Source organism: Vicugna pacos, chromosome 32 (genome assembly GCF_048564905.1).
Source record: "Vicugna pacos chromosome 32, VicPac4, whole genome shotgun sequence".
NCBI lineage: Eukaryota > Metazoa > Chordata > Mammalia > Artiodactyla > Camelidae > Vicugna > Vicugna pacos.
Window position 1 is genome coordinate 4,822,497 of NC_133018.1, and position 16,984 is coordinate 4,839,480.

At 48.8% G+C, this 16,984-nt stretch overlaps 1 protein-coding gene across 3 annotated transcripts in view; it reads right to left on the bottom strand.

Moving 5' to 3' along the window:
• Positions 1-725: 725 nt before the first annotated feature.
• The window catches only part of OSBP2 (oxysterol binding protein 2), a 100,464-nt gene continuing 84,205 nt past the window's right edge, over positions 726-16,984 (bottom strand). For 2 of the 3 annotated variants that reach the window (XM_031670246.2, XM_072953273.1), the window contains 11 exons: positions 15,373-15,565; positions 14,769-14,886; positions 14,048-14,099; positions 13,689-13,835; positions 12,593-12,838; positions 10,088-10,208; positions 9,735-9,838; positions 9,568-9,663; positions 9,300-9,484; positions 1,105-1,331; positions 726-906 (listed from right to left, as the gene is read on the bottom strand). In XM_031670246.2, coding sequence (XP_031526106.2) covers positions 764-906; positions 1,105-1,331; positions 9,300-9,484; positions 9,568-9,663; positions 9,735-9,838; positions 10,088-10,208; positions 12,593-12,838; positions 13,689-13,835; positions 14,048-14,099; positions 14,769-14,886; positions 15,373-15,565 — 1,632 coding nt within the window. In that variant the 3' untranslated portion in view covers positions 726-763. Of the gene's footprint in view, positions 910-1,104; positions 1,332-9,299; positions 9,485-9,567; positions 9,664-9,734; positions 9,839-10,087; positions 10,209-12,592; positions 12,839-13,688; positions 13,836-14,047; positions 14,100-14,768; positions 14,887-15,372; positions 15,566-16,984 lie in introns of all 3 variants that reach the window. The other variant, XM_031670245.2, reaches the window with a different exon arrangement.

Below are 16,984 nucleotides of genomic sequence, written 5' to 3' on the forward strand. Positions count from 1 at the left end.
TGGGCCCCTGGCCCTTCCTGGCCTTTTTGGGGCTGGGGAGCAGCCCCAGCACGGCCAAGGCTAGGCAGGGGCTGTTGCCCTCAAATCCACATGGCGGCTGGGGCTGTAGCTCCAGAGACAACTGACTTGTGCTCTCCTGGGCCAGGGCAGCCCCTTGGTTCCCTTTTCTGGGGGGTCCTGGGCTCCTGGAGGGTGGGCAGCTCAGATACAAAGGGCTTTGCTATTTGAGCTACAAAATGCTCCCAACTCAGAGGGGTCTGTCTGGCTTCCTGATGTCTTAAAAAGAAGGGGCTCTTGCCAGGACACTTTTGTGGCAAGAAAGCACACTTAGAAAGTTTTCCACTAAGTGCTGTACTAAAAATATTTACTAAACATCTTGGCTGGAAAGAAATGGAGATCATTTTTTCTAAAAAAGTCAAAAGCAGCTCCCTGGGAGGGACGAGTTCCTCCCTGGGTGGGGCTGGTGACCAGGGCGGGGGCCAGCCTGCCTGAGTTGTGGAAACTGGAATTGTGGTAACTGGAGCAGTGGTTCCGATGGGGCCCGAGTCTATAGTGAAGGGGTGTGGGAGACCCGGGGCACCTGGGGGCTGGAGAGAACCCAGGTCAGCATTTCCTCCTTACAAGGCAGGAGCCCCAAAAATGTGTTATTTAAAAAAAGGAGAAGAAAAAGGTGGAGTGGGAGGGCGGGTGAGTACTAAATTGAGTGCATTAAATAAAAGGTGGACTAGGCTGTGCAGGCGCCTGTATTTGCAGGAGGGGGCGCTCAGAAGATGTTGGGGCACATGTGCCAGTCCTGCTTCTCCTTAGCCTCCCAGTAGCCGCCCTTGTACATGCAGGCCGTCTCCCCGGTCAGCGGGTCCAGCCTCTTCTCGAACCACAGCGGCATGTACACTTCGGCCTCCTTCTCTGCTGGAGGAACGCGGGCTAGTGGGCGGAGGGCCTGCCTCCTCCCAGCGCCCCAGAAATCCACACTCTGTCCCCTCTCCCGCTGGCACGCCTCCCTGCCCCCAGGCAGGGCACCCCTTCCCAGTCCCTAGGAGACCCTTGTCCCCACTCTCACTGGCCCCACTCCTCGCTCCTGGGGTCCCCCCATCCCCTCCTCACCTTCCTCCGCGCCACAGCCCCGCGCGCAGGCCTCCAACCGCCGGCGCCGGTTTAGGCGCTGCTTCTCCTCCAGCCGCTGCTTCTCCGTGTTGGCCTCGTCCCAGTGGCCCTTCTCCATCAGCCGCTGGTCCGGCCGCAGGCGGCTGTCAGTGGGCGCCACGCCCTCCTCGTGCTCGTTGAGGGTCAGGGCCAGCTCCGAGAAGTAGTACATGTTCTCTGCGTTCTCCCTGCGGTGGCCCCGCTGCGTGAGGTCCAGCCGCCCTCCGTCCCTCCCCATCCCGTGTGTCCCTCCACCCCTGAAGACCGGCTGGGGCGCCCACGTCGCCCCTTCCTCCCCGCGCCTAACAGTCTCGCTCCACCGACCTGCATCTGTTTTGTTACTCCTGTCTGTTTTGTCATACTCTTCTGGGAATTTGCCACTTTCGTCCAATTTTTCATATTTATCAGCCAGAAGTGTCTCATAATGTCATTATTGTTGCTTTAATGTGTGACAGCAGCGTCCTTTTCGCGTCTGTGATGTTGGTCTTAATGCGCCTTCTCTACTCACTCATAGCAGAGAAAGTTTGTCCGTTTCCTTCATTGGCTGAAGATGAAGCTTTGCTGATCCTATTTTAGATTTTTCTGCACTATTGATTTTGCTTGTATAGTCTTCCTTTTACTTTGTTGGACTTTCTTTTGCTGCTCCTTTTCTAACTTCTTGGGGTATATGCTTAGCTCCATATTTCTCTGTGTTTCTTTTCTAATACGTGCATTTCAAGGCTACAGATTTCACTCCAACTACTGGATCCCACTGTTTTTGATGTGTATTATTTTCATTATCATGCAGTTATATTTTCCAATTTTCATTATACCTTCTTTGTTCTATGGATTGGTTAGAGGTATATTTCTTAAGTTTAAAAATACATGAAGATTTTTCTCATCTTTATTTCCAGCATAATTGCCTTGAAGGCACAGTATACTTGGTGTAATTTCAGTTCTTTGAAACTTGCTTTATGGCCCAGTACATGGTCAGTTTCTGAAAATGTTCCACATGTAATCAAAGAGCCTGCGTATTCTACAGTTGTTGAGTGTCCTGAAGGTTCTATTGTTCAAACTTGTCCTTTTTTTTTTCTCTGTTCTCCATTATTAAAAGAAGTATATTAATGGGGAAGGTATATAGCTCAAGTGGTAGAGTGCATGCTCATCATGCATGAGGTCCTAGGTTCAATCCCCAGTACCTCCTCTAAAAAAATAAGTAAGTAAACCTAATTACTTCTCCCCCACAAAAAGAGGTATACTAAAATCTCCCACTTTGGTTGTAAACTAGTCCATTTTTCCTTATATTTCCATCAACTTTGCTGTATATATTTTGAGTAATTAGATACAGGGTATATTCAAACTGAAAACATCTTCCTGGTGAACTGAACCTTTATCATTGTGTCCCTCTTTGGTCTTTTTGTTTTAAAGTCTGTGTTGTGATATCACTACAGCTGCAGGCAGCTTTTGCTTGGTTAATTTTTCTATGTATACATTTCTTCTTCCATCCTTTTATTCCAATCTTTATTTCCTTATTTAGATGTGTTTCTTGTAAACCACATATAGTTGGATTTAAAAAACTTTGAAAGCTTATAATGGGAACACTTAATGTAATTCCTGATATGTTGGATTTAAATCTACTAGCTTATTTTTTTTTTCTTTTCATATTGTCGCTTTTTTGGACCTCAGGTGCACAGTTTTGGATTAGTCATACTACTTGGTACATTGGTCTTGGCATGGCCTGCTTATATTAATGCAACCTTGGCACCTGAACAAAAGATAGAATCCTGACAAAACCTACATCTAACCATATGGAAAACTCATCATCCATCCCCTACTCAGGTTCATCAGTCCTTTGCTTTCTGTTTAATACAGTTTTGTCACATCTTTAAGTAGTCTTAAGTGCGTGTGTATTAATATACATATATTTTATGTTTTTAACTGTATAAAAAGAAAATCATGATCTATGTAACTTTGTAGGAGTTGCTTTTTAAAACAATTTTATATTGCTAAAATTGACCTATATTTCATCTTGCTGTGGTTCATTTGTTTTCAACTACAGTAAATATTGTCTTGTGTGAATATACTGCAATTATTCATCCAATAAATTTGGGTTGTTTCCAAGTTTTTGCTTTGGGGCAATCTGACACATGTTTCCTGTTGTGCATTTTTAGGAACTTCTCATGAGCCCACACCTCGCCACAGAGTATGTGCTGTTCTTTAGGAGCAGAGGTCACACTGCTTTCCAGTGATGTATAAGAGATACTGTGGATCTACGTCTTCATCAAACTTGACAGTACCAGACTTCATTTTTTCGAATCAAATGAAGGTAAAACTGGATCTCATTGTGGTTTTGATTTGTATTTCCCCGAGTACTGATGATGCTGATCATTGCCATCTGATGACTGGCCGTATGCGTTTCTTCTTCTGTGAAATTCTTGTTCATGACTCTTGCACATTTCCCACTGGATTGTTTTGCTTTATTCATTAGAAGTCTTTATTCTTTTTTAATTATTATTTTTAGTTGGGGTAGAATACTTCTTATGTATTTCTTAAGTATATTTTTATTGAAGTATAGTCAGTTTACAATGTTGTGTCAATTTCTGGTGTACAGCGTAATACTTCAGTCACATAGGAACATACATATATTCGTTTTCATATTCTTTTTCACCATAAGTTACTGCAAGATATTGAATATAGTTCCGTGTGCTATATAGTATAAACTTGTTGTTTATCTATTTTATATATATTAGTTAGTATCTGCAAATCTAAAACTCCCAGTTTATCCCTTCCCTCGCCTTTCCAACCTGGTAACCCTAAGTTTGTTTTCTATGTCTGTGAGTCTGTTTCTGTTTTGTAAATAAGTTCATTTCTTCCTTTCTTCCTTTCTAAATTCCACATACAAGTGATATCATATTATATTTTTCTCTTTCTGGCTTACTTCACCTAGAATGACACTCTCCAGGTCCATCCATGTTGCTGCAAATGGCAGTATTTTATTATTTTTATGGCTGAGTAGTATTCCATTGTATAAATATATCACAGCTTCTTTATCCAGTCATGTTGATGGATATGTAGGTTGTTTCTATGTCTTGGTTGTTGTAAACAGTGCTGCTATGAACATTGGGGTGCATGTGTCTTTTTGAATTAAGGTTCAAATTAAGGTCCTGGATATATGCCCAGGAGTAGGATTGCTGGATCATATGGTAAGTCTATTTTTAGTTTTTTAAGGAATCTTCATACTGTTTTTCATAATGGCTGCATTAAACTACATTCCCACAGTGTAGGAGGGTTCCATTTTCTCCACACCCTCTCCAGCATTTATTGTTCGTGAACTTTTGAATGATGGCCATTCTGACTGGTGTGAGGTGATACCTCATACTTTTGATTTGCATTTCTCTGATAATTAGCAATATTGAGCATTTTTTCATGTGCCTATTGGCCATTTGTATGTCTTCACTGGAGAAATGCTTGCTTACTTCTGCCCATTTTTGGATTGGGTTGTTTGTTTTTTCTTATTAAGTTGTATAAGCTGTCTATATATTCTGGAGATTATGTCCTTGCCAGTCTCATCTTTTGCAAGTATTTTCTCCCATTCTGAAGGTTGTCTTTTTCTTTTGCTTATGGTTTCCTTTGCTGTGCAAAAGCTTATAAGCTTAATTAGGTCCCTTTTGTTTATTTTTGCTTTTATTTCTATTGCTTGGGTAGAGTGCCCTAGGAAAGCATTGCTGAGATTTATGTCAGATAATGTTTTTGCCTGTGTTTTCTTCTAAGAGGTTTATAGTGTCTTGTCTTATGTTTAAGTCTTTAAGCCATTTTGAGTTTATTTTTGTGTATGGTGTAGGGAGTACATGATTTACATCTTTTTTTTTGATTTACATCTTTTTATGTAAAAGATAATCTTTTATTTTACATCTTTATTCTTAATATACTAATCCTTTGTCAGGTGTAAATATCATGATTACCCTCTCTAAATTTATATATTGTCTTTTTGCTTTCTCTAAATTGTCTTTTAATAAGCAAAATTTCTTTTAATGAACGAAAGTATTTTAATTGAACTGCATCAGGTTTTTTTCCATTATTTAAGAGATATTTGCTTAAGTTCTAAAAGATACTGTGTTTTCTACTTAGAGTTTAACTCACTGTCTAAGAGCTAGTCAAATCTAGTACTTATTGTAAGACCTTTATTTGGAGTTGATTTTTGTGATAATGTAAGAGAGAGATTCACGTAGTCTTTTTCTGTGTGGATAACCATTTCCCCCAGATCCTTTTAGTGATGGTGCCATTTATCCATGTGATCTGATATGCTACCTTTGTTATATACCAAAGATACATGCATATCCAGGGGCTGTTTTTGGGCTCACTGTTCTGTTTCACTGTAGCTTCAAAGTAAGTCCTCTTTTTTTCTGTTCTTCTTTAGAAATATCCTGGCCCTTTATTCTTCAATATAAATGTAAAAAATCATAATATCAGGTTCCATGAAAATCACTATTGGGGTTTTATTTGATTTACTGACTCTTTAGATCATGACATTTTTATAATACTCATTCTACCCATGAACATGGTATCTTTCTCCATTCATTTAGCTCTTCCTTGATATCTCAGCAAAGTGTTATATGCAAGACCTCTACAGAGAAAATTTATTATAAGGTCCTTTATATTTGCTGATATGATAACTGGTGTCTTCTCTGAAACTGTGTTTTCTCATTGTTTTAGTGTGTATAAACGCAACAGACTTTTACATATTAATCTTACGTTGAGGCACCCAAAATGCATTTTCTGAATCTGTTCAGATCTGTTAAAGTGATGAGTTAATTTATGAATTTTCTAGTATAAGATCATCTTTATATACCCAGGATATACTCAACATGATTGAAGAACGTTGTTTTTCTTATACTGTTGGATTTTCTGATGTCTTGTTTTGGAATTTTGCTCACATATTCATGAGTGAAAGAGCGTATGTGGAACTTTTATTTTCCTACTACTCTGTTAGCCTGGTTTGGTGTCAGGTATCTTATACTGGTTTCACAGGATAAGAGAGGAAAGTATTTCTTCTTTTTCTGTGGTCTGAAAGATTTTATATAAAATTGGGATAATATATCTTAAAAATTTGGTAGAATTCACCTATAAAATTATCTGGGCTTTTGTTTTCCCTGTGGGAATTTTTAAACTAATGCTTCAGTTTCTTTATTATAGGACTATTCATGCTTTTTTTCCTTCAAGACTCATTTCTTTTAAGTTATAAAATTTTAATGATATCTTTATACTTTAAATGTCATATGAAACTTTTATTAATATTTATGTCTATATTTTCTCTTGATCAGTCTTGCTAGTAGTTTTCTTTTTTTTTCCCCTCAAAGAATCAACTTCTGGCTTTTTTAACTTCTTACTTTACTTCTTTCTATTTTACTAATCCCTGCTTTTATTTTTAAGGTGTATTTTCTTCATTCTTTCAGTTTCTGTGTTGAACTTTCTCTCATTTCTTAGAATGGAAACTCAAAAAAGAAAAAGCCTTGTAAGTTTTTATACCTATTTAAGGCAGTACATTTCCTTTGAAGCATTGCCTTTAGTACATCCAGCCAGTTTTGATATCTTTTTTTCTTCTCATTCAGTTCTAGGCATTTTAAAATTTCCATTCTAATTTATTATTTTACCCATGAGTTATTTAGCAACTGAAAAAAATTTCCAAATATGTGGGGACTTTTTGACATCTTGTTCATAACTTCTAACTTATCTTATAGATTTCACTTGTTGAGCCTTTCTTTAGAGTTTAGTACATAATTTTTGTGTAAATTCCATGTGTACTTTAGTAAAAAGCATGTTCTCTGATTGTTGCAACCATAAGTATATGTATATCCTGTGTTGTTTTTTTCCTGTTTGACTCAACAAGAGACGGGGTGAACTGAAATCTCTCAGTCTCCCACTGTGGTGATAGATTTATCCATTTCTCCCTTTCCTATCAATACGTGCTGTGTATTTTTGAGGCTACCTGCATAATGTCTAACAACATTATGCCTTCTCAAAGAACTCAGCCTTTTATCACATAGCATCTCTTTAACCCTTAATAATGCCTTTGTCTTAGTCTATTTTTACCTGATATTAATAGAGCCGTTGTAGCTTTTTGGGTTAGTATTTCCATGATATGTCTGTCTTTTGCGTTCAGCCTCTGCCCATCTTTCTGTTTTGGATCTTTCTTAGAAGGTCCATGCATCTGGGTTTTTAAAAATCCATTCAGTATTTTGCTTTTTAACTACTGAGTTTCATCTATTTATATTTATTACGCTTAGACCTATTTCTACTGTGTTAATTTACTGTTTTTATTTGTCCTTTTTCTTTTTAATATTTTCTTACTAATTTAGAAATCTTCTGTCTCTTCCTTCACATCCCTGGTGCCTTCTCTGTCTCCCCAAACCCCATCATGTTAACATTACCTACACTTCTAATTCTGGATTATTGTGGGAATATTTTCTCTTTTTCTTTGGTCTTATTAATTGTTTAAAAAAAACATACACCCAACTTTTCATTTTATGTACCTACCACAGCACCTTCTGGATTTTTTCCCCCGTTTTAAAGTACTATGTCCAGTACCCTTTTCATTGTGGGTTTTTGTGTGGCAAACTTGAGGCTGTTTGCCTGAGATTTTTTTTTTTTAAATCATGGCCTCATATTTGAATGACAGCTTGGCTGGACAGAAAATTTTACTCTGATTTCATTTTTTTCATTACTTTAAAAATATTACTCCAGTGTTGGCTGTTAAAAAATGTGACATCAACCTGATTCTTCATTCTCTACTGAAACCTTTTCTCTCTTAAGGCTATTTGAATTTTCTTCTTGGTATCCTTCATTTTCACTGTAGTGTGGTCTGGGCAGAAGTTTTCTTTCTCTTTCGTCTCTGGAATATAACAGGCCTTTTCAACCCAAGGTCTTTCATCTCTTTATTCTGGGAAATTTATCTCCATCGTTTTTCTTTAACTACTTTTCTCTCTCCTTTCCATTTTTTTCTTTCCTTTAGTTCTGGGATTCCAACCAAACATATTAATTTAGTGGTTGCTCTCAGAATTACAACTTGTGTACTTCAAAGAGTCAAAAATCAGTGCGCATCCTGACCCACCTCTCGGGTAACACAAGGGCCTTGGAAAAGTTTCCTTCCTGTTATCGCTCTTCTGACTTCCATGATTGTGCGGTTGTACTTAATGTTTAGATTTTAACCCTCACAAGACACTATTGCTCTTGTTAATTCACTGTCCACATGATTTTTGTTCTTCATTTATTCACACACCTTGGTTCTTCCATCTGGGAGCTGTATCCTTTAGTGCAGGTCTGCTGGGGGCAAAATGAGGTTTTATTTGTCTGAAAACGTCTGTTTCAGCTTTGCTGTATAAGACTGTTCTTGCTGGGTGTATAATACCAGGCTGGCAAGTGAGTCTTTCTGTACCTGGAAGATTCCACTTGACTGTCTTCAGGCTCCCGTTACTGCTGTTCCTTGGAAAGTACAGTCTTTTTAAAATCTGACTGCTTAATATTTTATGATTTAGTTTCAACAGTTTCACTGTATAGATTTAGGTGTGGGAAATTCTCTAGTGTTTTCAGATATGCTCTTTCTTTTGGACTCTGACTGGAAGCAGGCTGGACCCTGCTCTCAAACTCGATGTGCACCCAACGTCCAGATGCTGCACCTCTCAGGCCCTGGGGCTGCCCCAGGACTCACTCAGGGTCACCAGGGAGCTAGCCTCTCAGTTTAGCTTCTTGTCTTTTCCATGTTTTGTCTCTTTATCTGAAGATTTTGATGATTTCTTCTGACCTATATTCAGTCGGTAGATTCTCTCTGTTAAACCTTCTCATGGAGTTCTCAACTTCAGTTCTTCTGTTTTCCCTTTGTAGAATTTTCATTCTCTTTGGAATCAGCTGTGTCACTTTTATAGTTTTGTGTTTCCTGCACTCTTGGACTATGGGGGCTTGTCCTATCAGCCTATCTCAAGTCTCTGTGTAGGACTTGTGTGTCACACTTATTTACAGTTGGCTGTCGCCCTCATGCTGGGATATCAGCACACAGTACTGTCCTCCCCTCCCATGTGGATCCCTGCCTGCTGCTCCCTCCCTGTCTGGCTGGATGAGGTTACCTGCCTGCCCTGTCCACTGCCCTCGCCTCCTTGTCCCCCCTACCCCACAGTCCCACTCACGGCAGTGGGTACTTCTTCCACAGCAGCTTGGCTGGTAGTGTCTGGTACACCGTCTTCTGCTTCCCATCCGAGCTGGGGCTACTGGGGCTGCTTTGCACGATCTTGGCGCACTCCATCTGTTCATCCCACGAGCCTGACAGCACATAGTGGGCCTTGCCCTGGCTGTCACTCACGACTCCTGTCACCTGTGGACATTGGCAGGGCCAGCATAGGCACACGCCCCCTTCTGGGCTCCCTGACTGAGGCTCCAGGAGGTGGCCTTGCTTACCTTTCGGGCCACCTCTTTGGAGAAGTAGCTGTAGGGCAGGAACTTCAGCTGGCACCGGTCCTTGGTCTTGTGGTTCACAATCTCGATGTCCCCTGTCTGGTGAGTGAAGGGGTGGTCAGCGGCCGATCCCCAGGCCACATGCCCCTTCCCCAAGGGCACCCCCTGACCTGGTCGATCCAGAGCTTGCCCACGATGATGTTATGCACAGTCGAGGTGCTTTTCCTCCACACGTAGTGATTCCCACTGGCCTGGAATTCTAAGTGGATGGCACCTGTAGGCCAGATGTAGGGTCAGAGGCCATGGCCTACCACGCTGGGTCCCAGCCAGCCTGCCTGCCTGCCCGTAGTCCTAGTGTCCTGAGAACCAGCAGCAGTATTTGTGCAGACTGGGGACAGGGAACAGGCCAGAGGGCATCCAGGAGGCCTGCTGGGAGACTGTTGTCACCCCTGGAGGGCCCAAGCTGGCTTCTGGGTTGGCAGAACCCTCCTCCTCATCCAGAATGTCTTTCTGCCCCACTCACCTAGCGGCATGATGGAGAGGTATTTCCCCCGGAACTTGCTGGAGATGGTGATCTCCTGCCAGAGGCTCCAGCCATACTTGGAGAACACATAGTGGGCAGCAGAGGGCGGGTGGTGGCTCACCTGGGAACAGATCCACAGGATATGAGCATCTGCTGGACATGGCCCAGGCCTGCCCCCAGCCAGCTGGGGCCAGCCTGCCCTGTGCCCAGTGTGAATGGTCCTGTGGCCCTGGGAGCCATGGATCTACAGCAGGGGCCCTCACCCTCTGCCCTGGAAAGGACAGTGCAAGGCCATGGGAGCAGCCTGGGTGGCTGGTGGCGGGCACCGCAAGCACCGCAGGCCTGAGACCTGGGCTGGGGTGTCTGCACACCTGACTCTTGGGCTGTGAAATGGAGGTGATGACTGAGCTGTGACAAGCTGTGCTGAGGGTGAATAAAGCGAGGGCCGTTGGCCCTGCCAGGGGCTTCATGCCCACTTTCTGAAACGTTAACCTGCCCACTTCCCTGAGGAGGCCCAGACCAGGGAAGCCATTTCAACCGAGGGGCAGAGATGGACAGGTTGCAGAGCCAGTGTCCCACCTCAGCCCCAGTGGTGGTGAGGCCAGCTGTGCCTGCCCAGTGCCTCCAGCCCTTCCTTTCCAGCACTGGGTGCCCTGACCCTGATCTCGCCGGCCAGGTACTGCTGTCAACCTTCCCTTGTCTGCTCCTCCTCGTGTGGCTCCTTTGGTCACCGGGTTAGGGCTCAGCCTCTCCCAGCCCCCCCACTTCCTCAGGCAACTCCCGGACTCGCCCCGGAACTGCAGCTGTGGGCTCCAGCTTCACTGGACACCTCTGCTGGGCTCCTCAGATAGCCCGGGGCTCCTGACATGCCCTGTAAGTGACACCCCCACTTCCTCCCTACGTCTCAGAAGCACAAGCCTGCCAGCAGCTCCTGTGTGATGAGTGAGCTATTCCTGCACCTGCCTGATAACCTGTGGCCGGGGCCTCCCTAGAGCCCACCCAGCAGCCAACTCAGGACGTGACCCCAAAGACCTGGCCCTGGAGCTCTGCGTCATCACCTTCTCGGGCAGATGGTCTGGTGGGTCCAGCTGCTCACACCAAATGCTCCAGAGTCATCCCTGGCCTCTCTTTCTCATGCTCCTCACTTAATCTTTAGCAAATCCTAGCTGTTCTTCCTTCAAAACAGCATCCAGAATCCACCCACTCCCCCATCTTGACTCCAGGCCACTGTGGATGGTGCAAAAGCCTCACCAGCTTCCCTGCCCCACCCTTAGGAGCCCCCTCCGCACTCTCCCTGTGTCAGCTGGGGGAGGTCCCCATAAAACAAGTCCCTGAAGTCCCCATAAAACTGCCTCCTCTTCCCTCTCGTGACCCCCATGCAGAGAAAAGCCAGAGGCCTCCTGACGCCGCCCCCTCCTCTCTGACCTCTTTTCTGCCTCACACTGCATCAGCCAAACCGCTCCCAGACCACCCCCTTTCTAACAGCCAGAACCATCCACATACACAGTACCTGTTCCCCACCCCCCGCCCTGTGAGAAAAGCCACCCATCTGCACCCTCAACACCATCTGAAACACCGTGGATACTTGCTCAGCTCTGTTCGATGACGAAATGCACTTACTTCAGGCCAGGAACCCTAGGATCATCCTTGCCTTCCCCAGCCTCCCTCCCCACATCCAAATCATCAATGAATCCCTAGCTCTGCCTTACAAAGGTGCTGATCTCCCACCTTCCTGGTCGGACCTCCTACAGGTACAAACAGCAGGCAGAGCATGCCTTTTAAACCAGATTTAGGAATGTCTCTGCCTTCTGAGCTCAACCCCCGGAATCAGAGCAGGGCCTGGGGCACAACAGACGCTCAGCAGCAGCCGGACCCAGAATCTGTCCTGGGCGTCTTTCCACAGCACCCGCTTGGGGCCTCCCAGCACCCAGTGAAGCACCCACAGAATCCCCCGCTTCAGATAGAGATGCCAGGGCTCAGGCTGAAATGCCACTGCTGAGGCTCCCAGCCTATGGAGCCTGGTGTTGGCTCTGCCTCATGGGGAGAACACATGTCCCTGTGGGGAAGGCCTGGAGGGAGGGATGGAGAGGATGGAGGCCCACTGACCCGTGGCCCAGGGCAGGACCCGGGGCTCCTCACTCTCCCAGCCTCCACCGTCACTGTCCATGGCCTCACGGAGCACAGGCTGCTCCCTGCCTGCCACTTTTCAGCTCAGTGGTGACCCCGTGCTCTAGTCCACCTGACTGCCCAATGGTGCTCTGTAAATGCCCCTCCGCCACGGCCTGAGGAGTCCTCCCCTTCCCCCATGCCAGACCTGACTTTCCTTACCCAGCTCTCCTTCCACACAGCCCTCACTGTCCCCAGGAGACCAGCTCCATGGTGCAGCCAGTACCTGCCCCCATCACAGGAGGCCCAGCTGCCAGATGGGACCTTGGCTTGATGGCCCCTTTCTGTGTCCCATTTGTCTGGCTCCGACCTCCAGGCCGGATTGTGTGTGGGCCTTACCTGCTCACACAGGGAGCGCAGGCCCATGTCATCCAGACGGTCCAGCTCAAAGGTCTCGCCCAGCATCGGGTTGAAGGGCTTGGCGATGCGGTGCACGGTGGTGGAGTAGGAGGACACGGAGAAGGCGGCCACCAGGCACATCTGCTCCACTGAGCTGGTGCAGTGCACCGCCTTGTCCAGCAGGTGGTGGTACTCCAGGTCCTCCGTCAGCCGCTGGAGCATGGACAGGGGCTCATTAAAGTTGACCTGTGGGCAGGCAGGAGAGAGTCAGGTCAGGGTGTCTGGGTTGGGCGTCCGCTGTTCCCAGCACAACAGACCTGGGGTCAGTCCGCACAGCGCCCTCAGAGATGTCACCGCTCAGACCACCTTCACAGTGAGGCTCCTCTGGTGACCTCAAACCGCAGCCCCACTCCTCACCTGCCTCCGGGCCCTCACCACTGTCTGACCTGCTGGCGTCTTGCAGACTTTTATTACATTTCCTGTCAGTCTCCCTTCCTGGGATGTGAATGCCAGGAAGGCCAGGGTTTCTGGCTTATTTTGGCAGTGCGTCATAGGAATCAGTGAACGAGTGAACAGATGAAGTGGGTCTTCCTCATATTGAGCTATTATGCAATTTTTCTATCCTGGTCACACAGTGAAACCAAGTCTGGCCTAGAACCCCCAGCTCCCTCTCCATGGAGATGCCACTGTGGTCCAGCACCACGAGGATGCCAGCCCTGCCCTCAGCCCGGTGGTGACCTCGCTGGGGTAGGCACTTGGGGCAGTGCCCAGCATGGAGGAGGGCCCACCTGGCCCCACACAGCCCAGTCCTGCTGCTCCCCCTCTGTGAGGCGGGAGGTGCTCTGCGGGTCCCTACGTCTGATCAGCACAGAACCCCTCCTGGCTCCTTCCCTCTGAGCCTGAGCCCTCAGCTCCAGGGGGATTTCGGCAGTGCCAATGAACATGATTCTGTAATGCATTCCGTGCTCCTCAGGTGTCATTAAGAAGATGACACCCAGGGCTGCCTGTACTTCCCATGGGCCATTACTGCTGTCCACGCACAAGGAAAGCCCTACAGGACACCCACCCTGTCCCGGCACCCCGCTGCGCCCCCTACCGGCATGGGGATCTTAGAGAGCTCCCGGCCGATGCAGTTCTTCATGATGCTCCAGAGGTTAAGGCTGTAGTTGGGCTTGTCAGGGATGCGGACACGCCTCTTGACTTTGGAGGGGCCCTTGGGGACAAGCGAGGCGCCATCCAGCACCTGCCAGAGAAGCAGAGTGTGCCTGTCAGCAGAGGCCAGAGCATCTCCTCAGCCCCCTAGGCCTTGCCCTGGCTGTGACCTGGGTGCTGGCACGTGGCTGGGGGGAGAGGCAGACTCTTCCTGAGTTCAGATGAAGGCATCCAGGGTGAGGGGCCTGAACTCCCCAAGTGCCAACCTCCCCCTCGGCCCCTCTCAGGGTCCCCCCTCCTTACATTGTCTGATGAGGTCCAGTCCACAGAGCCTGTGGTCCCACCCTCAGCTTTTCTGTGGCAAACACAAGAGGGAAGGCAAGTTATTTACAAATCCTGAGGCCTCCCAGGGACCTATCCAGCCCTTGGTGAGGTCCGAAGGGCAGCCCACATCTCCAACAGGGGCTTCTCCGGTTCAGGACTCAGGTGGGGCTGAGGGACTCGGGTCAGCGATTTGGAGGGGCTCCCACCCACTGACAACAGCTGCTGCTGCTGTCCAGCAAAGTCCTCACCAGGGGCCCCTGCTCTGGAATGCTGACCCTGGACGCAGAGGAGCCAAGGGGTGGGCATCTTGGAGAGAGCCCCATGGAGCTCCGCGGGCCCCCTCTGCCACAGACAGACCCCACTGTGTCCCCTGTGCTGGTTTGATTCCTGCACTGGACTGAGGTTGGGAAGGGAAGGAAGCGGGTCAGGTGCATCTCTGTTTCCAGGAACACCTGTGGCGAGATGGGGGCCAGAGCAGCAGGGGGCGCTATGGCTGTGGGTCAGAAGCTTGAGGGCCCAGGCAGGGTGCTCTATTTGGGCATTTTTGATTTAAGTAAGAACAGAACCAATCTAAGCAAAAACACCATCTGAAGCAAGACTTAAAGAAAAAACCCTGAGTGCAAAGAAGACGAACAGGTGGGGCTGAGGACGGGCGGGAGAGGCTGACCCAGGAGGGGTTCCACCTCCTCTCAGAGCCCACCTGTCCTCCTTGGCCTCGGTGATCACAGTGATGAAGGACGTGGAGTCTTCCATGGCGTCAAAGTACTCGGTATCTTCATCTTCCTCACTGTCCTCGCCTTTGGTGGTTAGGAGGCTTCCTAGAGACACAAGGAACCACTGCCTCAGTTTGTGGCCTCAAAGATCACGGCTGCCTGAGAGGGAAGCCCAGAGTCAGTGCCCTGTGTCCCCTCCCCACCTCAGTCACTCAGCTGGGGGGCCCGAGCTCCCTTTCCTGGGACACACTTTTTTTCAACCCTCATGCTCAGAGCCTCCTTCCTTCTGGAAGCTTCCCTGATCTCTAAACATGCTGGTCAGTCTGGCCCAGCTTCCCTTTCTGACAGACCCCTTTCCCGGGGTACCTGTGACCTCGAGCCCAGGCAGCCCTGCCACAGAGGGGACAGTTGGGGTCGCCGAGGTTTGTGTCCTGGATACTGGGAGACTGCCTGTCTGGGGCCGTGGGGAGAACAAGCCACACGGGCAGCCAGTGTCAGCCAAGGTGAGCCCAGCCGTGGGCATGTGGAGGGGGTGGGTCCCGGGGGCTGTGTGCGGGGACGCCCGGGCAGAGGCCACCTGCGCCCGCTCACCCTCGCTGAAGCTCTTGCTGGGGTTGGCGGCCCGGCCGGGGGCGCTGCGGAAGGCGCGCTCGAGGCTGTTGTGCTGCTTGGCCAGCTGCTCGATGGTCTCCTCCAGGTGGATGCGTTGCTCCTGCTCATACTGCAGGGCACGCTGCCATTTCCGGCTGTGCGTCTCTGCTAGTTCCAGGAAGTCCCTGCAGGCCTGGGGGGCGGGAGACTGTGAGCACAGGGCCGGGAGCACCGTCTCCCCTCCCCCTCCCCCTGCCAGGTGGGTCAGATACACCTGTGCTGCCCCCTTTGGCTTCCTCAGAGCCAGTCTGGCATCTGCCCTGGTGGGTGCCCCACACTCAGGACGCCCTTTGAGGGCACTGAACCCCAGTGTCACTGCCAGCAGCAGCTGGGGTGCCGGCTGTGGGTTCCTCACAGCTGGGGCCCAAGCGCTCAGCTGCCGTGCCCTCACCAGGGCTGGACCTGAGGTTTGTCACGACCCCTGTCCCCACCGGAACCAACACACCCCTGGCAGCTCAGGCCAGACCCTGGCATTGGCACAGAAGGAAGGAAAGTCACCTTCTGCTATACTGCCTGGCTCAGAAGTAACAAACAGTTCTTGTCTGGCAGAGGAACTGGGACTGGAAGTTTCCACCAAGTTAACTCAAAGTCTGTATCATATAAACTCTGCTTTAAAGGTCCCCCTTCAAACTTGTGGCCTACTATGACATCCAGATTTTCAGCTGCCTGAGCACATGCCTTCACCAACCCGCTACCTCCTGCTGCTCCTCAGGCCTCTCCCACATCCCCCAAGGGAAGGCTCCGCCCCTGCTGGGTCAGGCCCCTTCTGACCCTTGCCTCCACTGCAGTCTCACCGGCTAGTTAGTTTCTCTAGTGACTATGCCTGTTTCTCTTCATCCCACGGAATCCCCCAAGCTCAGCAGCTGCTCCAGAGCATTTGCTGGATAACTCAACATCCTGCCAGAGTGGGGCACCTGCCTGGGCTTGGCTGGCTCTCCCACCCAACAGAAGCCAGGCCCTGGGAGCCGGTCTGGCTTAGTGGAAAGGGCCCCAGGCCGGGGCTCCGGAGGGCTGACTGCTCAGCTGGCCCCGGGCATGATGCTCCTTAACAGGCCCTCCCTGGGTGACTTCCTTGTGTCCCCCCATCTCACCCCCCAGCACCGTGCAGGGTGGGTGGGGCAGGTGCTCCCCCCTCCTCGCCGTCCTCAAGATATGGAAGCAGAGGCCCAAGGAAAACCAGCAAAGTGTAGTGGGAAAGGCATGGGCAGGCCAAGGTTCCCACGAGCCATCCAGCCGCTCTGAGCCCACGTCCCTCCATGAGCTGCCACAGTACTGCCCCCACAGACCGTGTCTCACAGGCACCCTGTCTCAGCTCACCCAGCAAAATCCTCAGAGGGAGGAGAGGGATTTTCCCTATTTGACAGACGAAGAAACCAAGGCTTAGTTCCCAGCAGCCCCGCGAGGCTCTGGGGAGGAGACACAATCAAGGGTCTCCTGCCCTCCCCGGGACATCTGGGTGCTGGTCCCTGTCCCCTCCCTGGCCACACCTAAGCCACCCTAACCCGCTTCTGCAGAAGGGTCAGGGATTTATGCTGACAGGTGTCCTGGCACA